Source organism: Triplophysa rosa, linkage group LG24, assembly GCF_024868665.1.
Source record: "Triplophysa rosa linkage group LG24, Trosa_1v2, whole genome shotgun sequence".
Lineage (NCBI taxonomy): Eukaryota > Metazoa > Chordata > Actinopteri > Cypriniformes > Nemacheilidae > Triplophysa > Triplophysa rosa.
In genome coordinates, this window is record NC_079913.1 from 2,376,405 (window position 1) to 2,403,077 (window position 26,673).

At 38.8% G+C, this 26,673-nt stretch overlaps 1 protein-coding gene across 1 annotated transcript; it reads left to right on the plus strand.

Annotated features, from left to right (window-relative positions):
• Positions 1-943: 943 nt before the first annotated feature.
• LOC130547482 (scavenger receptor cysteine-rich type 1 protein M160-like) lies at positions 944-26,649 on the plus strand. Its single transcript, XM_057323446.1, has 30 exons — positions 944-977; positions 1,255-1,590; positions 1,659-2,024; positions 2,057-2,371; positions 2,608-2,913; positions 3,011-3,310; positions 4,146-4,451; positions 5,044-5,352; positions 5,568-5,873; positions 5,972-6,271; positions 7,144-7,453; positions 7,514-7,842; positions 8,009-8,314; positions 8,466-8,774; positions 8,945-9,250; positions 9,346-9,645; positions 9,742-10,047; positions 10,136-10,435; positions 10,523-10,617; positions 11,743-11,830; positions 22,460-22,501; positions 22,623-22,955; positions 23,030-23,338; positions 23,465-23,773; positions 23,859-24,161; positions 24,778-25,080; positions 25,318-25,623; positions 25,721-26,020; positions 26,107-26,201; positions 26,546-26,649. Exons 1-30 carry the CDS (start codon positions 944-946, stop codon positions 26,561-26,563), a joined length of 7,845 nt encoding a protein of 2,614 aa, XP_057179429.1. The 3' UTR covers positions 26,564-26,649.
• Positions 26,650-26,673: the final 24 nt, after the last annotated feature.

Genomic DNA, 26,673 nt, shown 5'->3' on the forward strand with positions numbered 1-26,673 from the left:
AATGTTAAGTCTTGCATTCTAAAATTTGACATTTTTTCCATGGGCTTTGAGTTGCAAATTTTCTCACTGGTTGGGGTGGTTTTTGACGCACTAAATACGGTCTTATGGACATAAATAAATACAGACAGACTGTAGTTTTGCCCACAGCTTTATGAATGAGTTTCCCGCTTTTGAACCTTGACACATTTTAAATGTCGTCTATGAAGTGCTATTTAATTAATTGTGAGGCACGTTTGGCTTTGAGCACAAAATGATGAATCCAGAAAACACATGTAAGTACATGTCTGGGAAACATACATCTAGACATAAACATGTGAAACATAAACATCTTGGATTAGAGTAAATTAATCACTAACAAAAAATTCAATGAGAGTATTTTTTCTAGTTATGGACTGTTAGTGGTGCTAGTAGTGCATGCAGATAAAATATGTAGTCTACTTTGTTAATCTTTACATTTACACATTTAGCAGACGGGTTTTTGCATTGTCTGCGGAGTCATTTTTAGAGGAGGAGCAGAGAGAGCAGGTATTTCTTAGCCCAAAGAAAACATATTGACGTCTCCTTGACTCGTGCAAGGACAAAGAAGGTGCAGAACAGGACTGACATTTTACAAGGTTAAAGATTTGTGAATGGCTTTATTTTACTGACATTTCGTAGAATGAACACTGATGTGGTTCATTTTGTTTGCCTTAAATTCTTTTATCTCTTTCACTTCCTTCTCTTTTCTGTTCTTTTCCCCTGTAATAAATTAATATGTTGGATAATTTAATAGATAGGCTACTTTAGTAACTAATGCACAATTTTTTAATAAATGTAAAAGTGATGACGGTATTCTGTTTCTATTCAGAAAATTTCTTCTAAACGTCAAAAGAACAATATAAAGGATTATTCAAATGTATCAGACCAATTGTTTAAATGTTTTTGATTTTTTTCTGCAGGCATCATGTTGTTGTCCTTGTGCCTGGTTCTCTTGCTTGGTAAGAAGAAACATGCCGTTTTGTTTATAAATGGTGTTGAGCATCTGGTCACTGCTCTTGTAGAATACTATTAGAATCACAGTTTGTCAATGAAAATGTACGCATGACTTCGCTTGACATGTCCTGTAAATACACAAAGATTTTGGATCTCAAGCGCAGCCATTTCATAATTTTGCCACATTCTACTCTTTGTATTATTATTTATTTACTGTATTTAACTGCTTTGAATTCATATTTATTATATTGTGTGTTTGACGTGTCCTCCATGTACGCGCAGATTTTGGAAAAGGACCTCAAGTCGAAGCTTCTGTGACGTTGGTGAACGGTTCCAACTCTTGTGCTGGACGAGTTGAGGTTTATTATAATGGAATTTGGGGAACGGTGTGTGATGACCTGTGGGATATATCAGATGCAACAGTGGTGTGTAGACAGATGGGCTGTGGAACTGCTGTAGAAGTGAATATGGCTGCTTATTTTGGACAAGGTTCAGGGCAAATATGGATGGATGATGTAGGTTGTGTTGGCAGTGAGTTCACACTGCTTAACTGTGGACACCCGGGTTGGGGAGTACAAAACTGTGGACACACTGAAGACGCTGGAGTCACTTGTCAAGGTAAACGGGAGCTAAATACTGAATGTAAGCAATGAGCATTTCTAATCTCTGACCCTGTTTATTACTAGGATCGATCTCTGTTAGGATGGTGAACGGTGACAAGTCTTGTTCTGGACGAGTTGAGATTAATTATCATGGTCAGTGGGGAACGGTGTGTGATAATGGCTGGGATCTGTCGGATGCTGCGGTGGTGTGTGGAGAGCTGGACTGTCCAGGTGCTGTAGAGGCGAAGCTTGGTGCTTATTTTGGTCAAGGTTCCGGAAAAGTATGGATGGATGCGGCACAATGTTCTGGTGCCGAGGCTTCATTGGTGAGCTGTTCGTCCACGAGATGGGACATACCGAGCTGTAGCCATGCGAAAGATGCTGGAGTCGTCTGTATACGTGAGCTAAAAATCCTCATTGCATGTTGTTCACCCAAAAACAGAAATGAAACGACAGCATACATGATTTTTTCCTGTATTTCTGTTTAGCTGCGGTCAGGTTGGTGAACGGCCCCGACTCTTGTTCTGGACGAGTGGAGGTTTATCATAACGGCGTATGGGGAACCGTGTGTTCAGATCTCTGGGATGCTCTTGATGCTACGGTGGTGTGTAAAGAACTGGGATGTCCAACCGGTGCCGAAGCAGTCAAATACTCCTACTTTGGATCTGGTTCGGGAAATATATGGATGGATGATGTTCAGTGTACAGGGAGTGAATCCACACTAAGGAGCTGTGCGTTTTATGGATGGGGATCGCACAGCTGTGATCACACGCTTGATGCTGGAGTCATCTGTCGAGGTGGGGGGACACAATGTTTTGCTTTAGATACTTGTAAATGCATACAAAAGTAGTCTGGCCGAAAGCGTTTAAGCAAGCGATAAATAATGGTACAGCAGTCTCTCCAAATGTCTGTATATAAATATGTAAAGTATTTGGACGTATCTTGTCTCTATTAAGGATTATGCAAAAGGATTTATACAAGAAATTGCAAGAATGACACATTCACATCTCCTTATGGTTTTGCCCGTTCTTAGATGTTAGACTGGCAAATGGACTTAAGTGGTGTGCTGGAAGAGTGGAGGTCTTACATAACGGTCAGTGGGGAACTGTGTGTGATAATGGCTGGGATGTATCAGACGCTACAGTGGTGTGTGAAGACATGGGTTGCGGGACTCCTGCAGTAGTAAGGACCGGGGCTTATTTCGGTCAGGGTTCGGGGTCCGTGTGGATGGAAGATGTGAGCTGTGCTGGGAATGAGTCAAAAGTGACCCAGTGTCCAGCAAAGCGATTAGGAACAGCCAACTGCAGCCATACCCAAGATGCTGGAGTCTCCTGTAGAGGTAGGTTGAAGTCATTATTTATAACTAAAGATCTCATAATAATACGGCGCAACGCCTGAAAGAGCTTATGCTGTATGTGGAAATGTATTTCCTGCAGATGAAAAGCTGGTGGGTGGTACCGGTCCATGTGATGGCAGAGTTCAGGTGTCTTACAGTGGTCAGTGGGGTGCTGTGTGTCACACTAACTGGGGTCTGGATGATGCCACGGTTTTGTGTCGAGAGCTGGGCTGTGGGAAACTTATACAGGCAACCTCATATTCGGGTCCAGTGTATGGGAACAAATGGATGGATTATCTTGAATGTACAGGAACGGAGTCGACACTGCGGAAATGCCCGTTTACCGGATGGGGTGTGAGCAGTTGTGGGGACGGACTTTATGCAGGAGCCGTTTGCAACAGTAAGATCATTTCTGAAACGTCCTCGCTAAATCACACCTAACTCAGAATATGTTTAATGAATTAAATATGAAGTTTTAAAATGGGTAATATTATTTATTTTAAAGTCTGTAATATTTCAATATTTAAACTAAGAATCCAAGCAGTATTAGGGATGTAACAATATCAAAATCTCACTGTACGATAATACCTCGGTATTGCGTCTGCGGTACGGTATCTATTGCTATGTTTAGAGTAACAAATGATGACTTGGAAACATGCCATAAGCATCTTCTTTTCTTATTCCACTGATCGTTGCTGTTGCTTAGAGGTGTGAGTTATAGTATGAGATGGGTCAAATGACCTAAAAATCCCTTTTATAAAACAAAATAATTGCGACAAAGGTAGCATTTATTTTTGTTTCGAACCTTCTCTATGTTAGGCCCGGAAGACCTATCGCTTAAAACAGTCATGTGACCACGATAATCTTGAGACAATTTTGCTGTTGCGATAGAACGATATGGATTATATTGTTACATCCCTATGCAATAAATAACCACAGAGGTCCGGGTTAAGACCCCAATGTGGCATAGTTCAAACGCACAATAGAAGGGCTGAAATCTCGAAATCTCCTGAAAACAGGATGGAGACAAAGGCGAAACATTGACCTGTACAATGCCGTCTCAAGAGTAGGAGCAAAAAGTAGACATTTTAAAACATTTCTTCCATGTTGTTTGAATTGCAAATTTTCTCGCTCTTTGACTGTGTTTGTGAAACCGACCCATCAAAATGAGATTCCACAGACATGATTTAGTTTCCTGCTCTTTAACATCTATTCATGTTTTTATTCTCCTTTAGGTGTTAAACTGGTGAATGGAACTAACCAGTGTTCTGGAAGAGTGGAGGTCTTATATTATGGTCAGTGGGGAACAGTGTGTAGTGCTGGCTGGGATTTAACAGATGCTGCAGTCGTGTGTAAAACCGTGGGATGCGGGCCTCCTGTAGCAGTAAAGCCTGGAGCTTTCTTCGGAGAGGGTTCGGGACCCGTGTGGCTGGATGATTTGAGATGTACCGGGACTGAGTCATCAGTGAAAAACTGTCCATCAAAGGCTTTAGGAACAAGCAACTGCACCCATAAAAATATCGCTGGAGTCATCTGTCAACGTGAGCTAAAAATCCTTGAATTATTTTTACATGTTGTTCACCTGAAACATTAAGTGTGTCATTATTTATTTGCTCTAATCTGTATCATTCTAAACCTGTTTGCTTACACACATAAAAAAACGAGGAATCTTTTGAAGAATCTTCATGCAACTCTTGCATTGACAGTAATATATGACTTGATTGTTGGTTGTCAATCACAGAAAATAAAATAAAAAATTCTGGGTTATTTCAACCCATCGTTGGGTCAAATATGGACAAACCCCACAGTTGGGTTAAAATGGTTTAAAACAACCCAGAATTTTGGTTTGAAACAACCCAGCATGGGTAATTTTATAACCCAACGGCTGGGTTTATCCTTTTCTGACCCAATGTTGGGATGAAGTAACCCAGCATGTTTTAGAGGGATCTCGTTCGCCATCACATATTTTAACAATGCCGCATTGGTTTGTCATTGTTTGGAGGAGAGTTACATAAAGTTTCTTTTTGCGTTTTACCGATAAAATAACAGCATTTTGGAAACAACATTAGGGTGAATAAATTTGAAATATTTTAAAAACGTTTCATCATTTTTATGTCCCTTATTTCTGTTTAGCTGCGGTCAGGCTGGTGAACGGCCCCGACTCTTGTTCTGGACGAGTGGAGGTTTATCATAACGGTGTATGGGGAACCGTGTGTTCAGATATCTGGGATGCTCTTGACGCTACAGTGGTGTGTAAAGAACTGGGATGTCCGACAAATTCTGAAGCAGTCAAATATTCCTACTTTGGACCCGGTACGGGAAATATATGGATGGACGACGTTCAGTGTACAGGGACTGAGTCGTCACTAAAGGACTGCAGGTTTTATGGATGGGGATCACACAACTGTGATCATACACATGATGCTGGAGTTTTCTGTCGAGGTGGGATAGATACAGTGGTAGTATTCCCTCAATTAAGAATGTTCTGTTATGTCATGTTAAAACCATCAAAACTTGCAAGACTAGACTTTATATAATGTTTATATATCTGTATTTGGTATTATTTAACACTTAATTATGCTAAATAGATTTGTAGAAAAGAAATTGCACTAATGACTTTTTGAAATCTATTTACGGTCATGTCTACCCTCTTTTAGATGTTAGGCTGGTAAATTCAGGCAGTCTGTGTTCTGGAAGAGTGGAGGTCTTACATAATGATCAGTGGGGAACGGTCTGTGATGCTGGCTGGGATTTAAGAGACGCTTCAGTGGTGTGTAAAAACATGGCTTGCGGGACTCCTTTAGCAGCAAAGATCGGAGCTTATTATGGTCAGGGTTCAGGATCTGTGTGGATGGAAGATGTGAGCTGTACTGGAAATGAGACATCAGTGACACAATGTCCATCAAACGGATTAGGAGCAGCCAACTGCACCCATACCCAAGATGCTGGAGTTATCTGTCGTGGTAAATTGAAAGTCTAGTTGATGACTAAAGATCTCATAATAATTAAATGCAATGCCTGAAAATGTTTATGCTGTATGTGGAAACAATGTGTTCTGCAGATGTAAAGCTGGTGGATGGGACCGGTCTATGTGATGGCAGAGTTCAGGTGCTTTATAATGGTCAGTGGGGTCCTGTGTGTCACACTGGTTGGGGTCTGCTAGACGCCAGGGTTTTGTGTCTGGAGCTGGGCTGTGGTGAAGTTATAGAAACATCCTCGTATTCTGCAACAGTTCACGGGCCAAAATGGATGGATAATGTGGCATGTACAGGAACGGAGTCGACACTGCGGAGCTGTCCGTTTACCGGATGGGGTGTGAGCAGTTGCGGGGATGGACTTTACGCAGGAGTTGTTTGCCACAGTAAGATCATTCCTAAAACTTTTTAAACATAGAATGTTTTTTTATTAAATAAGGCTCGTCATTCAAGTATTTCACATTTAAAACTAAAAAGGCCCCAGTATCAGTTTTATTTTCACATGCCAAATGTTTACTTCAAATGATATTTACTACTGTAGGTCTGACTCTTTACGCCTGTATTTGCTCAAAGTTTAACATTTGCTTAGACCAAAAATCAAATAATACCGAATTTTTGGATTTGACCAAGTGCCACCCAATTAACAAACTTATACACAATAGTGGCTAAACTAAATTTCTCTTTAATGACATACATTGCCACTCAAAACCATAACCTTGATCTACTTTATTTTGTAAACTGAAGACCTCAGCTTGATGAGAAAGAATTTATGTAAATAAAAACATGAAAGTTTGTCAACTAAAAGCTGTTATTTAAAAAAACTGACTCAAAGCTTTTCTCTCATGATGGAGTCGTAAACATTTGTTAGATAGTTAGTGATCTGCAATAACTATTCATAAAAATGATACCTTAATGTAAGTATATAGTAATGTCTTATTCAAACTAAGAATGCATATGCAACCACAGAGGTCAGAAGAACCAAATGTTCCCTCACCCTGAATTTGTTTAGAAAATGGTGTTTCAAGTGGCATCATTCAAGCATACAACAGACGGCTGAAATCTCTTCAACCGGGATACCAGAGGCAAACGTGGTTGAAAATTAGACAAAACATTGACCTGTACAATGCTGCATACATAACATAAAAATCCATCAAATGTGATTCTTTTGACATTATTTTATACTGACAGCTTATGAGACAAAATAGCAGAGAGGATTCTGATTTTGAACGTCTACTTATGGTTCTGTTCACTCTTTTAGATGTAAAACTGGTAAATGGGGGTAACCAGTGTTCTGGAAGAGTGGAGGTCTTACACAACAATCTGTGGGGAACGGTCTGTGATGATGGCTATGATTTTAAAGATGCTACAGTGGTGTGTAAACAAGTAGGTTGTGGGCTCCCTATAGAAGTAAAGCCTGGAGCTTTCTTCGGAGAGGGTTCAGGACCCTTGTGGATGGATGATTTGAGATGTACTGGGACTGAGTCATCAGTGAAAAATTGTCCATCAAAGGCTTTAGGAACAAGTACATGCAGCCATGAACAAGATGTTGGAGTCACCTGTCGCCGTAGGTTGAAATGATCAATTAAAACTAAAGATCTTCTAATAATACAGTTCAATGCCTGAAAGAGCTCATATGTGAAACTAATATTTCCTGCAGAAGTAAAACTGGTGGATGGTACCGGTCCATGTGATGGAAGAGTTCAGGTGCTTTATAATGGTCAATGGGGTTCAGTTTGTCACACTAACTGGGGTCTTGAAGATGCCACGGTTTTGTGTCGAGAGCTGGGCTGTGGTGAAGCTTTACAGGCAACCTCATATTCAGGTTCATATCTTGAGTCAAAATGGATGGATTATCTTGGATGTACAGGAAAGGAGGCGTCAGTGCGGAGCTGTCCGTTTACAGGATGGGGCGTGAGCAGTTGTGGCAACGGACTTTACGCTGGAGCTGTTTGCAAGAGTGAGATCTTTTTTAACTTCCTCTTTAAGGACATGCACTAATTTTCTCACTCCGTTTGTGAAAGCAACCCACTAAATGTGATCCCACTGAAAACTGACAGCTTAATGTACATAGAACAGAATTTCCTGCTTTTGGACATCTACTTATGCTTTTGTCTTTCCTTTAGATGTTAAACTGATGAATACAACTAATCCGTGTTCTGGAAGAGTGGAGGTCTTATATAATGGTCAGTGGGGAACCGTTTGTGATGATGGCTGGGATTTAACAGACGCTGCAGTCGTGTGTAAACACATGGGTTTTGGGACTCCTAAAACCGCGACGACCGGAGCTTTCTTCGGACAGGGTGTAGGACCCGTGTGGCTGGCTGATGTGAGATGTACCGGGACTGAGTCAACGTTGAAATATTGTCCATCAAAAACAGTGGGGACAAGTACCTGCAGCCATGCAAAAGATGCTGGAGTCATCTGTAACCGTGAGATAAAAGTCCTTGAATCATTGTATGATGAAGAGTTTGATGAAAAGTCTCTTTTTGTTTTTGACAGAAAAAAATGGCTTTAGGGTGAATGACATATTTTGAAAGGAATTTGAGCATTTTTAATAACATGTCCCTTATTTATTTGTAGCTCCCGTCAGGTTGGTGAACGGCCCCTACTCTTGTTCTGGTCGAGTGGAGGTTCTTCATTATGGAACATGGGGAACTGTCTGTATGGATGTCTGGGATGCTCTTGATGCAGCAGTGGTGTGTAGAGAACTGGGATGTCCATCCCATGCGGAAGCAAAAAGATTTTCTTACTTTGGACCCGGTACGGGAACAATATGGATGGACGACGTTCAGTGTACAGGGACTGAGTCGTCACTGAAGGATTGTGTATTTTTCGGATGGGGATCGCACAACTGTGATCATACACATGATGCTGGAGTCATCTGTCGAGGTGGGATTTTTTACTTTGTCAATCACTACTCAACCTCTTATGTGACTGCTTAGAATGTTTGACTCGAAGTTCAGTCTATCCAGTATATAAGCCCTAAACGGCAACGCGTTCTTTGCAAAGATTTGTCCGCACCTTGATATCTACTTACGGTTTCTTCCACCATCTTATAGATCTTAAACTGGCAGATACTACTAGTCAGTGTTCTGGAAGAGTGGAGGTCTTAGACAACGATGAGTGGGGAACGGTCTGTGATGCTGGCTGGGATTTAACAGACGCTGGAGTGGTGTGTAAAAACATGGGTTGCGGGACTCCTGTAGAAGCAACGATCGGGGCTTATTTCGGACAGGGTTCAGGATCCGTGTTCCTAGAAGATGTAGGCTGTACTGGGAATGAGACATCAGTGATACAGTGTCCATCAAATGGATTAAGAACAAGCACATGCACCCATAGAGACGATGCTGGAGTCGTCTGTCGAGGTGAGATCAATTCGTCCTTTATGACTAATAATGATACGATACAGTTTAGTACCTGATGGAGTTTATACTGCATGTGAAACCAATGTCCCTTGCAGAAGTAAAGCTGGTGGATGGTACCAGTCCATGTGATGGAAGACTTCGGGTGCTTTATACCGGGCACTGGGGGTCAGTGTGTCACACTGGTTGGGGTCTGGAAGATGCTACGGTTTTGTGTCGAGAGCTGGGCTGTGGTGAAGTTTTAGAGGTCACCTCATATGTGGGTCCATATGATGGGCCAAAATGGATGGATAATGTGGCATGTAGAGGAAAGGAGTTGACACTGAGGAGCTGTGGGTTTACCGGATGGGGCGTGAGCAGTTGCGTAGGCGAAGGTTACGCAGGAGTTGTTTGCAACAGTAAGATCGTTTCTTAACCTTAAAAACATTTTTTCCATGTTATACATTTTAAACATACAGAGCCCGCTTTTAAACAGTTTGTTCATTCTTTTTTAGATATTAAACTGGCTGAAGGAGCTCATATATGTGCTGGTAGAGTGGAGGTCTTACATAATTTTAAGTGGGGAACGGTCTGTGATGCTGGCTGGGATTTAACAGACGCTGGAGTGGTGTGTAAAAACATGGGCTGTGGGACACCTTTAGAAGCAAAGTCTGAGGCTTTCTTCGGACAGGGTTCAGGGACTGTGTTGATGGAAGATTTAAAATGTACTGGGAAAGAGCTAACAGTGAAACAATGTCCATCCATAGCACTTGGAACAAGTATGTGCAACCATAAACAAGATGCTGGGGTCATTTGTCGAGGTAAGATAGAATCATCCTTTATGACTATTTGATGCAGTTAAATGCCTGACAGAGTTTATACTGTATGTGAAACCAATGTCTCCCGCAGATATAAAGGTGGTCAATGGTACGAGTCCATGTGATGGCAGACTTCAGGTTCTTTATGATCAGCAGTGGGGTACAGTGTGTTACAATGGCTGGGATGTGGATGACGCTACAGTTTTGTGTAGTGAGCTGGGATGTGGTGAAGTTGCAGTGCCAGTGCCATATATGGGTCCGTTTGTTGGGCCAGTTTGGATGGATAATGTTGCATGTACAGGAAAAGAATGGTTGTTACATGACTGTTCGTTTACCGGATGGGGTGTGAGCAGTTGTGCCAACGGACTTCACGCAGGAGTTGTCTGCATCAGTAAGACCATTTATGAAACTTGCCGTTTAATCTCGCGTTTTAATATATGGGTTTTCTTTTGATAAACCATTCCCTTTTATTTCACAGGGTTTGTGAGAAAGAATGTGGTAAAGATTACCGTTTCCGTCGAGTATGACATTGATGTCAATGACCCGGTAATCAAGAAGAGCATTTTAGACGAGGTGAGGTAACATCGGTTTTACTATAGTAATTGTAGTTTAACAATGGTATTTGTAATGGTCTCACTACAAGTGTAGCTGAGTGGCCGGGGCTAACTTGCAGCACTGCGACAAAGAAACACATGAAAGCAGATCGCACTAAAACATACAAGTCAGACTGTACGCACTACACAGTCATGCTAGCAGCCATGTCACACTGTAGCCCAAGACTGGTTGCCCACTGTGGCTAAGCAGGGTTGAGCCTGGTCCGTACCTGGATGGGAGACCTTCTGGGAAAACTAGGTTGCTGCTGGAAGAGGTGTTGGTGAGACCAGCAGGGGGTGCTCACCCTGTGGTCTGTACAGGTCCCAATGCCCCAGTATAGTGTAGGGGACACCATACTGTAAAAAAGCACCATCCTTCGGATGAAACATTAACACATGACTCTCTTTGGTCACTAAAAATACCATGGCACTTCTGGTAAAGAGTAGGGGTGAAAGGCCGGTGCCCTGGCCAGATTCCCTCCAATGGCCTCCTAATAATGCCCTTTCCACTGAATTGGCTCTCTCTCTCCTCTCCACCTATAGCTGGTGTGTGGTGAGCGCACTGGCGTCGTTGTACTGTGGCTGCTGTCGCATTATCCAGGTTGATGCTGCACACTGATGGTGGTTGTGTAAGACTCCCCCCATATGTTTGTAAAGCGCTTTGGGCGGATAGCAATACACAATAAAGCCCTATATAAATGCCTCATTCATTCATTCATTCATCCACCCACCCACCCACCCAGTAAGACCAGTGTTGCAATCTTAGCAATTGTGTCAAACAAGCGGTGATTAATCAGCATAAAATAATATAACTCGTACCACCCTGCGAACAGAAGCCTGAATGGATTTCTTTGCAAGACAGAAATAAATAGGCGACACGATAAGACACCGGACCTATAATAATAATTTAACTTATTAAAATATATAAATTGTTATTATTATTATTGCTAAAATAAAATAATTAATATTATTATGGTTTACTAAATAAATGTACTGTATATATTTATATTTATTGATATACAATTATGCTTATTTTACTCTCTGTTTTTACTAGATGATGTTTTATTTAATTTTCAGTTAATCTCTGAGGTTTTCTGTTTGACAGATAAACAAAGTGGTTAAAAGCAGAGGAAATTATTTTGCAATCTGGAAAACACAGCTTAATGGGATGGTATTCCAAAAAATAAAAACATGACAGGTGTGTAAACCGAGAGCTGTTGCTCTGTCTTTCTCTTCCTTGAAAATAATTTAAATTTAGAATTATAAAAAGTTATTTCATATTAAAGGGTGTTGAGAATTTGAATACACTGATAGATGTACAGTATCACATGTTTTTATTATTGATTTCATATTATAATGTAAAACATGTTGTTTTCACAGGTCCCCCTTTGACTGTCAGACAAAAAGCATACAACTACTTGTAATAATTTAATGCAAATCTTTTAACAATCACTTTTGCTTCACTGTTTCCACCTAACTATTATTAAATATATGAACTCTTTATATATATATATGTATCATTACATATGTGGTAGGTAAGCTTTTTTTCATGTAATGAATAAGTGGAAAATGTGAAATAACTACATACAAATTAAAAAATCTTTATATATATATTTGTAGTGTAATGCCACCTGGTGGTAGTATAAGCGTATGGCCTTGATATGTATGGCAGTAAAATTAAAGAGAATTCTGTTTAGACTTTATTGTGTGTCTGTGTGTTTATTATGGTGATGCTAGTTTATAGAATATTGTGCAAAATATTATTAACAACATTGGGAAACATTGCCGTTTCAATGACAACTAAAACTTGGTTTAGATCAGAGTTCTCAATTCCTCCCAGGAGAAAAGCCAGAGTCTTACTCGCATGATCTCAAATGGTTTTTAAAAACCCTGTCGTTTTTTTATCTTGTACTGAAGTAAATAGGACTTTCAAGCGTGCAGGGTCTTGTGAGCGCTGGCATGATGTTTTTTTTTCCAGTGTATTCATGTAGCATACTTCAAATTTGACATATTTTCCATTTGCTTTGAATTGTAATTTTTCTCACTTGTTGAAGAAGTTTTCAATGGAGTGCCAACAGATATTTTTGGAAATGCTATGGAATCAAGCGTATGATGAATCCTGCTTTCCCAGTAAGCACACATATATGTAAAGGGAATAAATGTGAAATAGCAAAGTGTCTATTTGAGTGAATTCGTAAAATGTTAAACGTCATTCTAACAGCCGACAGCCAATATAAAATTGTCTTGCAGTTAAGTACACTTACTAAATCTTCTAGAAAAAGCTTGTCAAATGGCAACAATGTATTCATGCATTAATGTTTTTTTGCACAATTTCATGTGTAGCAGTTTAATCTAATCATTTAGAATTTCATTTGTTATATTACATTTTTATACAAAGCAACTTACAGCACTATTTTAGGTTAAATGTGCTGTAAGTTGCTTTGGATAAAAATGTCTGCCAAATGTAAGAAAGGTAAATGTATGAGTGTTGTTGTCCTTGTGCCTCATGCTTCTGCTTGGTAAGAAGCAGCGTGTGAAGACACGCACAGCTTTTCTACTCTTGCGATAACATTCTTGTATGAAATGGTTTTAAGCCTCTGATCACTGCTCACGTTGAATACTTAACTAAATTTAAAAAAAACTTAAATAAAACTGTAAAAAATTATTTCTTGGTTTTGTTGGTTCAACTTAAAAAAATAAGTTACCTGATTGCCTTAAAATACTGAGTTAATTTAACTTAAAAATGTTAGTTACCTCAACACATTTCTCGTCAAGTTGACCCAGGTAACTTATTTGTTTAAGTTCAACCAACAAAGCAACAAAAAACTCTGTCATTGTAGAATTTCTCTAAACCAAATTATTTTAAAGGGACAGTTCACCCAAAACAAAATAATATATTTTGAAGAACGATGGTAAGCGAACAATGGTGATACCCATTGACTTGCATTGGTTTTGCTTCCATAAGTGATTGGGTATTGACATTGTTCGATAATCAACATTCTTTTGTGTTCTGTCATACTGGTTTGAAATGACTAGGCTTGCGTAAATGATAACAGAATTTTCATTTTGGGGTGAACTATTCCTTTAATACTGTTTGCTAACACAAAAGGAGACATTTTGAAGAATCTTCATGCAACTCATTTCCAGTTACAGTGATTAATGATGTAATTGTCTACTGTAAAAAAATATTTTTGCCCTAAATTTGCTTTTCATTTTCAAAATTTTTCAGCTAATTTTTAAACAGTCAGTTACCGTAACTAAAAATACCATAAACAAATGTAAAAGAGTAAGTTGAAACAATATGCAAAGTCATTTGGTTGTTATTAAACATCTTCAGGTAGCAAAAACAGTCTTTTTTTTTGCTGAGATCACATTTGCCATCCCACATTTTCTACAGTGTTCATGTCATTGTAAAAGAGCTACATGAGTTTTTTTTTCCTACAGATAAAACAAGAGCATACAGATGAGTAAATAATGAAAGAAGGTAACACAAACTTTAATAACATATTTATGTTTAGCTTCGGTCAGACTGATGAATGGTCCCATGAATCTCTTGTTCGGGACGCGTTGGGGATCTTCATGGAGGAAGATGGGCAACTGTGTGTACAGATTACTGGGATGCTCTTGTATGGCGTTTATTACAAGGCCAGAGCGCATTCATGCAATACGAGCACGCGGATCTCTCCGCTCTCACGCCAATTTGGAAGTATGTAGGAAGTGTAATTGATTCATAAATAACAAGTGTGTATCAAAAATAAATGCCTCCTGCGGAACACATTTACTTCAATACTTTGCATGTAATTTCTTATCTTATCATGACAAACATTATATCATTGGAAAGGTCTAAGACTCTAGAATAGAAGAATAATTTATGTAGGAAGAGAAATTGATAGATAAATGATTATTGATTCATAAATTAGTGTGCATCAAAAGTATAGTTTCATACAAAGTTATTGTTTCTGTGCTTTTGTATTTTTCATTGTGTCTGTTAATTGGAAAAGTTAAAAAAAAGCATCTCAATGTCTGTTGTGGTCAAATTTCAGATCAAGTGTTAAAACCAATGGAAGCCTATGCGCCCCCTAGTGGATTTTGGTGGTAGAGCGGCTAAAAAAACTCAGACACCTCAAAATTTGGTGTATAATGACCAAACTTGATACAACAATTGGTGACCCTTGGGACTTTGACTTACGAAATTTTGGAGCTGATCCGTATTTTTTTTATTTCTTTTTTATCAAAGAAAAACATTAATGTTTTATATATATATATATATTTTTATTACAAAAAAATACCTTGAAAACATTTTTTTGTGTGCGATTTTTTTTCCTTCGCAATAATCTGCTAATTTTCTTCTTTCAAACGAGACCAACCGTAGGTCTGTATTCCAAAGAATTAATGAGTTACAAGCCATTTTAGTTCCAACAGTGTTTTCAGGCTCAAAAAGGGCTCTGACAGTTATTAAGAAAGGTGGCCAGTAAACTTTCACTTTTTACAGTGAATGATATACATTATATTCATTTAGGTTTATTTATTTAGCAGACACTTCTATCCAATACGACTTACAAATGAGAAAGCATTTCACATTATGTCAATGAGGCAACATAAAGTGCATTCTACAAAGCCGTTTACATGCAGGACAAGAGTTGATGCAAAGGAAAGATGAACAAGATAGAAGAGGGTTTCTGAACTGTACATAGTCAAGAGTTCGTGTTTAGTTAAGTGAATGCAGAACAAGTATATGTTTTCCGGTGTTTCTTTAGATGTTCTGTATATACATGTATTCTTGATGCAATATTACGTTTTAAAGCATGTTGTTTTCACAGGTCTCTTGTGACTACAGACAGAAAACACAACTATTTATAGTAAAAAAGTGATTGTGTCTGCTTTACTGTTTGCACTTCATACAGGTGAGTGTCTTTTTAAATACTAAACGTGAAATGAAATAGTCTGTGAATGAGATGTATATATTATTTGTATGTATGTGTAAACTATGAGCTTTGTTTCCACCTGGCTTTATACAAAGGGATGGGAATTATATGTTTTACACTTACTATGCATCCTACATAACTATAATAATATAAGATAATTGTGTCCTTTTGTATTTGGACACGCAAATCTACAAAAGCATCTGCAGAAAGGTTCCAAACTGAAACGAATAACACTGCATCTTATTTTATGTGCGAGATTTGAATAGGAAAACTAGTTTTGCTTGACATTTTTGGTGTTTGTGTTTTTTTAGTTTGTGGGAAGATCCCTTTATGTGGGCTATGTTAAGAAGGTTGAACATTACTAATGCATGCTCTTAAATTACTTGGGGAATAAAACTCGCCCATACATTCTTTTGCCCTGTATGCAAATATTACAAGAATCCTCTGCACATGTATGTGCACCTACGAGACACGAATGGAAAATGTAAGATAAACACAGTTTATGTATATACAGAATATAAACTGTGTTTGAATGATGATGTAATGTCACTAGGTGGCAGTATAAGCATATTATGTTGAGTAACATCACATTCAATTATAGAGAAGTGAGTTTGGTCATTCATGTATTATCACTGAGCGCTTGAAGTCTACCAAGTTGTGTGTGTTAAAATGATTAACAAACTTATAGCACATTTTGAAGTATGTCTGAGGCTAAATCTGAGGCTTACCTCCAGTCATTTTTAAAGATTCACCTAAGATGTATTTCTTAATGATATCTGTAAACCTGAATAACAACCATGTTCTCAATCCACAAACATTGTGAGTGTCAAACATCTGGTGTCAGATGAACTCATGGATGATGCTCTACAATCAGACCTACGTATTTATATTATAATTTTTGTTGCCGTTATGTACACTCAGCCAACCATCTGCACCTCCTGAAGTATAGTTCTGAGCATCATGGAGGATGTTTTTCAACACTTTTTTCAGTCAAAGAAATATGCAAACGATCTTTGTCTGAAGGTTGTTTGAATGAAAGTGCCGGATTTGTTTACAGGCTCATTGCATGAGCTCATATGGCTTAGTTCAGCCAAGTTTGGGTGTTTATTTTCATGTAGAGAAAACACAGGACCATGAAAGACTATGACAAATGCTGTATAAAACACTCGCAATGTGCTTCCAATTGAATCATCTTTATCACATACAGTGCTCTGATGTTGTCATATTTGCACAATTGTGAGTGCTGTGTTATGTGTTAAGCACTGAGTATGTGCTGCTTTTACAGTATTTGCATACTTTGTGCTGTGCAGACTAGTATAACAGGTGAACTAAAATGTTGTATAAGACTTCTAGTGTGACGTAAGCCTGAGATGTTGCACGTTTTTGGCACGGAAAGAAAACAACGGGGGTAAAGAGCATCTTTTGTCATCTTTGGAATAAGTAATGCCGACATACTCTGTGGTTTACTGAAACCACACACAAAACATCCACTGTATACTAAGTATATGAGTCTACTGTCCTTATCAAACACAATGGAAAACCCTTTCCACTGAAAATGAGAGATTTGAATATTAGACATGGAAAGTTTTGTAATATTATCAAATATTATCAATATCTAATCATCATTAGAATAACCACAATGTTAAGGTGCTCAGTATGCCACAAATACTTTTTTTGAGTGCCACAATTCAACCCTGCATGTGGCCCAAGTTATTCTAAGAAAATTCTAAACAAATTAAAACTTATCTTGTATTTTACATTTTTCAAAGTAGCCACCCATTGAAGGTCTCTCTGTGCATTCTTTAACAAGGCTTGTGAAATGCATTGTAAAAAATCACCCAAATATGCTCAATTCTGTTTGCATGACTCCCCCATTAAGTTACATACGTTTTTATGTATATTTAATATCATCTTTTTATTACAGAATATGTAAGGCGTACAAACAAATACAACTCACGAAAACATACATACATTAGAATTTTTTAATATAAAAAAATGGTTTAACGTAATGCCATCTTGTTTTATTTTTTAGGAATTGTTCACAGTTTGACAGTTTTGTAACAGCTTTATATTTGTTCTATTTAGGCCACACCCAAAGCCACAATACGACCAGAGCACTGGCTTAAATCCAAATAAAAATACACGTAGGTGTGCATTTTACCATTAAATTGATGATTTATTATCATCATCAATGAGTCATCAAAAGACTGCAAAATATAATAAATCAAAAGAGAGATATTCTCGATTTATGAATGTGCAGCAGTTCACCCCAAAATGAAAAATCATTTTCTTTTGTCATGTCAAACCTATATGACTTTCTTTCTTCTGCAGGACACAAAAGAAGACATTTTAAATCATGTTGGTAACAGAAAACTGTTGGTCCCCATTGACTGGCAGTGATTTTGTGTCCATACAATAGAAGGGAATGGGGACCAACGGTTTTTGGTTGCCAAAATTCTTCAAAATATCTTCTTTTGGATTCTTCAGAAGAAAGAAAGCCATATTTGAAATGACAAAAAGGTGAGATGACAGAATTTTCATTTTGAAGTGAACTAGTTTAATACACTACCGTTCAATAATGTTGGGTCACTTGACTGAACTGTCTTAACCATTGAAACCTCTTCTGAAGGCATATATTTTTTAAGAAAGTCTTGTTTAAGAAAGTGCCTTACAAAATAGTCACATACTATTTTCCATTTAAACCGTAATATACTGTGGAAATGTGCATTGCAAATTGCATTCTAAGTAATATTTGTTGTTTACGAGGAATAGCCTTCTATATCAAGTGAAGTCAAGTCAACTTTATTTATATAGCGCTTTTTACAATTTTCATTGTTACAAAACAGCTCTACGTGAGACATATTGACTATAAGCTAAACATTTAAAGTTATACATGCAAAAAAAAGGTGAAAACACAGAAGACAGACATACCCACATACAAAACACTCCACACACACAATATGCACACGTATCACACATAGACATAGACACACAAACAAATGCGCACACACACGGATGCGCAGACACACGGACGCACACACACAGGCACAGTGAAATGCACACATTTAAGATAAAGGAGAGAGAAACACAGAAGACAGACACACCCACATACAAAACACTCCACACACACAATATGCACACGTACTAACACACATAGACATAGACACACAAACAAATGCGCACACACACACACGCACGCACGCACACGCACAGTGAAAAGCACACATTTAAGATAAAGGAGAGTGAAACACAGGTCAAATATTAAACAGACTATAAATTCCTATATGCAATATTAATGAAGTAAAACTTTAAAATTCTAATTCTAAAGCAACCCCCCCGGCCAGGCAAATAGTGCAAAACAGTATGCAAACGGTGGCGAGGAACCCAAAACTCCAATGGAGAAAAAAAAACCAGGAGAACCCAGGCCCAACCAGGGGATTCCAGCTCCCAGCTTTATTTAGCCTTGCACAACAAGGCTAAATAAAAATAAATAAACTTAGTAATAAGGTAAATTATAGATTTAAGATTATCATTAATAATCTAATAGCATTTGAAATTTTGTAGTAAAGACGTGTCAAGTCGCCACTTCTTTCTTTATCCAGCTCTATCATCTCAGCTCTTGTCAGGTCGCCACTTCCCATTCTTCGCTCTACCATCAGGTCAGGCCATGAACTGCATCCTGCCCGCTGTGGTACCTTGGAACAATGAGACAAGACATCTGAGAGTAGAGTACTGTTCTGCACTCTTTGATGTAACATCAGTTGTTGTTGGAAGTGTTCCTGGTTCCGGTTGATCTAACTAATGCAGCCTAAACCCTCAGAGGATTTATATTATGGAAGAGTAGTGTATGCAAGATTAAAAATATGCGTCTTTAGTCTAGATTTAAACTGACAGAGTGTGTCTGCCTCCCGGACAGTGCAGGGAAGACTGTTCCAAAGTTTAGGCGCTAGATAGGAGAAGGATCTCCCACCTGCACTTGATTTTGAAATTCTAGGTATTACCATCTGACAGGACGCCTGACAGCGTAATGCACATGAAGGACTGTAATACAAGAGGAGTTCATTCAAGTACTGAGGAGCTAAACCATGTAGGGCTTTATAGGTAATAAGCAAGATTTTAAAGTTAATGCGATGCTTTATAGGTAACCAGTGCAAGGTTGACAGAACCGGGCCAATATGCTCATACTTTTTTGTACGTGTAAGAACTCGAGCTGCCTCGTTTTGGACCAGTTTTAAGCCTGCAGGGCAACCACCTAACAGTGCATTACAGTAATCTAGTCTTGGTGTCATGAATGCATGAATTAACTTCTCTGCATCTGACAGTGACAGCATATGACATAGTTTAGATATATTTTTTAAATGGAAAAACGCAATTTTACAGGTGTTAACGACATGGCTCTCAAATGACAGATTACTATTAAATAGAACGCCAAGATTCTTTGCTGACGACGAGGGTTTATAAAACATCCATCAATAGTTAAGCAGTATTCTTGGTTGTTACGTATGGCAGTTTTCGGTCCAATTAGTAACACTTCTGTTTTGTCCGAGTTCAGTAATGAAAAGTTGTTACTCATCCAGTTTTTTATATCGCCTATGCATTCCATTATTCGATGGAACTGCTGTGTTTCATGAGGCTTCAAGGAAATATAAAGTTGAGTATCATCAGCATTACAGTGAAAGCTAACTTTGTGTCGCTTTATTATATCTCCTAGAGGTAACATGTATAATGTGAAGAGCAGAGGCCCTAAGACTGAGCCCTGTGGTACACCGTACTAGACTTGCGATTTGTGTGACACCTCATTGTTTATTGCTACAAATTGAAAACGGTCGGATAAATAAGATTTAAACCATTTCAAAGCTATTCCCTTAATGCCGACGTAATTTTCGAGTCTATGTAGGAGTGTGCTGTGATCAATAGTGTTTTATAGTTTGGGTTATATGAGGGTAGGTTATATAAGAGTGTTTCTTTGACTGGATGAATAAAGTTGGTGATCCCACCTTTTTCTCACACTACGTAAAACACATTGGAATTTGTTTCAAATTCAATCAGACTCCAATTTGTGTAAGACCTCAGATTTAAGGTGAGAATCCAGTTCTCATTTTCTAAAGTCTTGCATCTTTAGCTGAATGTGTGCTGACAATTCACGAGACAACAAGTTAGGGTTAGCTGCTTATAGAGGTAGTCAGAGGTCATGTTTATGTGTCATGTGTTGAAGTGTTGTAGATTGGAGAGAATACTCACAGTATTTACAAATTCTGTGCAGTCAAATATAACACGAGAAGCAAAATGTTGCAGAACTAAGACTTCTAGTGTGCAATTGCAGTAGCTTCTATCTAAATGCGCTTGTGACGCAAGCCGGAGATGTTGCGGGTTTTTGCCTGCAAATAAAACAATGGTGGGAGTTATTTTGGTTCTGTTGTCAAATTGTCTTGAAATAAGTGATATTTAATGATTTATATGACACCACACACACAAGTAAACATTTATTGCATTGTTATCTGATAATAAGTATATTAGTCTAATCTCATTAGCTGCTTTCAAAGTGCGGATAATAAAGTTAATGCAAATAATGAAACCTCTATTGTGGTTTATTCGAACATGTGAATATGCAGCAGCTTTTGCATTTTTCCCTGTGGAAAGGGGATTTAAATGTTAGACATCAGCCGATGGAAAGTTTTGTGAAATCAAATCAAGTCTCGTGAAATGCATCGTGAAAACAGGCAAATGCGTTCAACCCTGTTGTCTCTTCATCCTTATATCGAGTCTGTGGGATTGAAAGTGCTGTGTATGTATAACATTTACATTTAGTCATTTAGCAGACGCGTTTATCTAAAGCGACTTACAGATGAGGGAAACAATGGAAGCAACTGGAACAACATAAGGACAACAAAAAGCATTAGTGCAATAAAAAAACTGGTCTCATATAGCCCACCACAGTATACAGAGCTAAGTTTTTTTTTAAAGAGTGAACCAAGTGTATAGACATACTCTCCGAGACGTCCACATTTGGTTAACAAACATTGTCCGATTCTGCAGTAGCACACACAATCACTTATTTCAGCTCTTGAAATATGCAGACAGTAATTTTAAGGAAAAGTCTGCACAATGTTTGAATGAAGCGTTCCTTGTTTGTTTACCGGTACACGGGATGAAGAGAGAAGAACTATTCTTGCTTAAAAAAAATCCTTTGCAACTATTTGTCCACTAGTTTTTATACACAAAAAATAGACTGAATTTGAAAAGACTGTAGTGGAATTGTTTTATAAATTCATTTTATACAGTAGTGGAAAAAATGTAAAAGGAATTTGATTGTGTAATTTGATGTAAACTGTACACAAGTGGTTTTTAATTTTGCTCGTCTTCTCCAGGCAATTTAAACGCATCACGTGCTGGTCTAACATTCAAGAAATGTTTAATCAATGTATCACAGATGACCAATCTTTCAGATGCAAACAGAAATCTTGATGCGAATGCTTGTCTGTCAGCGAGAAAGAGGCGGAGCCAAGAAGGGAGGGAAATCCTAAATCAATAAAATCCCCATTTCACTTCCTTAAAATAATCCCACGCCATCTTGAAGGCAAAGATGCAGACACGGAGTGACATTTTACCAGGTACAATTTTTTTATGATGAATCACTGGCTTTAGTTTGCTGAATTGTTTATTATAAACTGTGCTTGATATGTAAATATGTTGTTATGATGTGGGTGGTTTTGTTTGCCATTATATAGTGTTATAAACACACAGACACACAGAACTGGAATTGAATTGAAATTGAACAACTTCAACAATTTACCGTAAATACATTAAAAATGACTACACATGAAACCACAACATGCCTCTGATGTTATGATGGTTTATCAACCTGCATGACCGCTGAACAGAAACACTTTTTTTCAGGCATCACGATGTATTGCTTATGGCTTTTTGTTCTCCTGTCGGGTAAGAAGAAACACCAGCACAGAGACATACACGCACCTTTAATAGAGCTACTGAATCGCTGGTGTGAATATGAAGTGTTTTGTTGGAGTATGTTGTGTTTAAATCCTGTAAATTTGCACAGATTTCCAAAAAGGACCTGAAGCGGAAGCTCTTGTGAGGTTGGTGAACGGCGTGGACTCTTGTTCTGGTCGGGTGGAGGTTCAGTTTAATGGACTTTGGGGCACGGTGTGTGACAGCGGATGGGGTCTACCAGACGCTGCGGTGGTGTGTTATGAGGCCGGCTGTGGGCCTGCTATAGAAGCAAAGACGGGTGCTTTTTTTGGAGAAGGTTTAGGAGATATATGGCGGAGTAACGTGACTTGTTTGGGCTCTGAATCCTCCTTGATGAACTGCCAGTGGCTTCAACAGGCCTGTACGCATCAGAATGACGCAGGAGTCGTGTGCCAAGCCTGGCGTAAGCTTGAATGACGTTGAATAAATGGGAAACTGGACATGTTTAACATTTACAATAACTCATCCTGTTTTTAGCTTCTCTTAGGTTGGTGAGCGGCTTCGACTCTTGTTCTGGACGAGTGGAGGTTTTGCATGATGGTGTGTGGGGAACGGTGTGTGATAATGGTTGGGATCTGTCGGATGCTGCAGTGGTGTGTAAAGAAATGGGTTGCGGTGTTGTCATAGAGGCGAAGCTTGGTGCTCATTTCGGTCAAGGTTCGGGACAAATATGGATGGACGCTGTGCAGTGTGCTGGAAGTGAGGCTTCATTGGAGAGCTGTGCGTCGACAACATGGGGAACGGCGAGCTGTGACCATTCAAAAGATGCTGGAGTCATCTGTACATGTGAGCAAAAAAAAGACATATTGTTGTAAGGGGTTAGTTCAACCTGTGTGACATTCTTTTTCCCGTGGAACACAAGAGGAAAACGTTTTTGTTCTGTTAAGCATTTGATTTGCCTTTAATTTTCAGCTTCTTTGAGGTTGGCAAACGGCTACGACTCTTGTTCTGGACGAGTGGAGGTTCTTCATAATGGGATATGGGGAACGGTGTGTGATGATGGCTGGGATTTAATAGATGCTGGGATGGTGTGCCGAGAAGTGGGCTGTGGCAATGTGATAGAGGCAAAGAGTTATGCATTTTTTGGAGCAGGTACAGGACAAATATGGATGGATGATGTGAGTTGTTCTGCGAGTGACCAAAAACTGATCAAATGTATATCCAATGCATGGGGATATCACAACTGTGTGCATGATGAAGATGCTAGCGTCATCTGCCAATGTGAGCTACGCATTTAAATACATACTGAAATCTACCTTGGGACTGTGAGCAGATCTAAATATTTCCAACCCTATTATCATGTTAGATATTGTTAGGTTGGTGAACGGCCCGTTCAGTGGCAGGCTGGAGGTTTTCCATGATGGAGAATGGGGAACGGTGTGCGATGATGGCTGGGATCTGTTAGATGCTTCGGTGGTGTGCAGAGAACTGGGCTATTGGAACGCTAAAGCTATGAAAAACAGCTCTGTTTTTGGTCAGGGCACAGGACCCGTGTGGGTCAGGAATGCACAATGCAATGGAGATGAGACCAGTTTGAGGACCTGTCCATCAATGGTGTGGCAATCCCAGAACTGCAGTCATGACAAAGATGTTGGGATCGTCTGTACAGGTAGATCAAAAACGTTCATGACTGTCACGTGGCAGTATCATTCAAAAGACAACACGTAGTCATCCTGTATATATCGTCGCTGTCCTTTCGAAATTCACGTTTTTTAGGAAACGGAAAAAACACTGTAGTTTTTAAATGATTAAATACTGTGTTGACAAAGTTGATAAGCACTTTTTAATACTTTTTATGAGCTGCCTGACTTTTATCCTTCTTTTTAAACTTAAAATCCACAAACCTTATATTTTATGTAATACATAAGTCATCGCTCTTTCTACAGTCGTTCTAATGCCCGCAAAATGTCTTCCCTGCGTCAACATGAGAACGACATCTTTTTGTGGTGGCCACCGTCGTGTTTGGACTGAGCGATTCGTGGCAAATCTATAATACAACGCTAGTGGCCGCTGTTAGTCAAGAACTGCGCCTTTAAAATGCAAAAAAATATTTATTTTATTTTGTTTTAGTTTATTATTTTATTTAAATATTACAATTATTATAACATTATATAATCTTTTAGAAATATTTCAGTCAAGTGTTTTAAAACTGTTGTGTACATAATGTATATGGTGTATTTTATAAGGCAAATGATGTTTTCTTCTCTTCTCCCGTGCTGGATTAGTGGTCCAGTTAACTGGTGGTGGTGGTGAGTGTTCTGGACGAGTGGAGGTTTATCATGAAGGCCAGTGGGGAGGCGTGTGTTCAGATTCTTGGGATTCCACAGACGCAGCAGTGTTGTGCAGGGAGTTGGGATGTCCGAGCAATGCTGTAGCAAAGAAATGGTCTTATTTCGGATCGGGTTCGGGATTAATATGGTTAGAAAGTGCTGACTGCACAGGAACTGAATCATCACTGAAAGAGTGCAATTTAAATACCTGGGGAGCAGATGCATGCATTGGAAATGATGCTGGAGTCATCTGTCGAGGTAGAAATAATACAGTCTTACTAACTACTATTTTTGAATTGTTGTCCATTAATATTGCATAGATTAAATTAGATTTTTTATGACTGCATACAGACAATTACATTTTTTTTTTAAGTATTACAACTATTTAAAGTCTAAAGTATGATGCTGTTCTCTGTGCATCATGTTTTGTGAACGTACTCTTGTGCCATCTGCGGAATCCAACTTTGCTGATTATTTTCATTCACTTTACTTTAGATATTCAACTGGTAAATGGAGACAACGTATGTTCTGGAAGAGTAGAAGTGTTTTATAATGGTCAGTGGGGAACAGTCTGTGATGCTGGCTGGGATTTAATAGATGCTTCAGTGGTGTGTAAACACATGGATTGTGGGACTCCTGTAACAGCATGGCCCGGTGCTTTTTTCGGACAGGGTTCAGGACCCGTGTGGCTGGATGATGTGAGTTGTTTCGGGGATGAGCCAACAGTAAAACATTGTCTATCAAAGGAATTAGGAACAAGTACGTGCAGCCACATACAAGATGCTGGAGTCTCCTGTCAAAGTAGGCTGATATCATTGTTTATACAACTAAAGATCTCATAATAATACGATTCAGTGTCTGAAAGCGGTTATACTGTATGTGATACCAATATTCGCAGTTACAAAGCTGGTTGATGGCCCCAATCCGTGTGATGGCAGACTTCAGGTTCTTTATGATCACCATTGGGGGTCAGTGTGTAACACCGGTTGGGGTCTGGAAGATGCTACAGTTTTGTGTCGAGAGCTGGGATGCGGTGAAGCCCCAGTGCCAATGGCGTATGTGGGACCATCTGTTGGGCCAGTATGGATGGACAATGTCGCATGTACAGGAACTGAGTTAAAAGTGCAAGACTGTCCGTTTACCGGATGGGGTGTGAGCAGTTGTTTGGACGGACTCCACGCAGGAGTCATGTGCATCAGTAAGATCATTTATAGACTTCCTGGCAAATAAATAAATAAATATATGTTGTATCGGTCAACCATTTGGCTGCATTTCATTTCACAGAATTTGTGAGAAGAGGTGTGGTGAGGATTGAGGTTTCAGCTAAGACTGGCTTTGATGTCAACGACATAAATTTTAAGAAGGACCTTTTGGAAAAGGTGAGATAAAGAAAGCCATCTTTGGAAACTCCAGCAAGGCATGTTCTTAAAAAAGACCAACAGAAAATGACCAAAAAGAAGCCTTTTAGGATTGCTTTACTGCCCCCTGCTGTCCACTTGACTACATCATGCCTTCTTTAACCAAGTCATATGATGCAAGTTGGATTTTTTTGTAGAGCCAAATTACTCGTAATTAAATAAAAATGTTGAAATATTTAAATAAATACTTATAATTACTTGGATCACAAATGATTTTAATTTTTTAAATATCTCAGTTGTAAAATAAAGAAATTCAAACCTGGTATGATATAGCCTACTAACTGAGGTTTCATTGGATTTTACAGATAAAGAAAGTGGTTTAAAGCAAAGGGGATTATTATGTGAACTGGAGAACACAGCCCGACGGACAGATATTCCAAAAATATTCCACATACACAACACAGCGACAGGTTTGTGAGAGCTGATATGTGTA

Coding starts and splice junctions, on each gene's coding strand:
- LOC130547482 (XM_057323446.1), top strand. CDS start 944: ATGTTGTTGTCCTTGTGCCTGGTTCTCTTGCTTG. Junction 3,311..4,145: donor TGCAGGAGCCGTTTGCAACA/GTAAGATCATTT, acceptor ATTCTCCTTTAG/GTGTTAAACTGGTGAATGGA. Junction 8,315..8,465: donor TGCTGGAGTCATCTGTAACC/GTGAGATAAAAG, acceptor ATTTATTTGTAG/CTCCCGTCAGGTTGGTGAAC.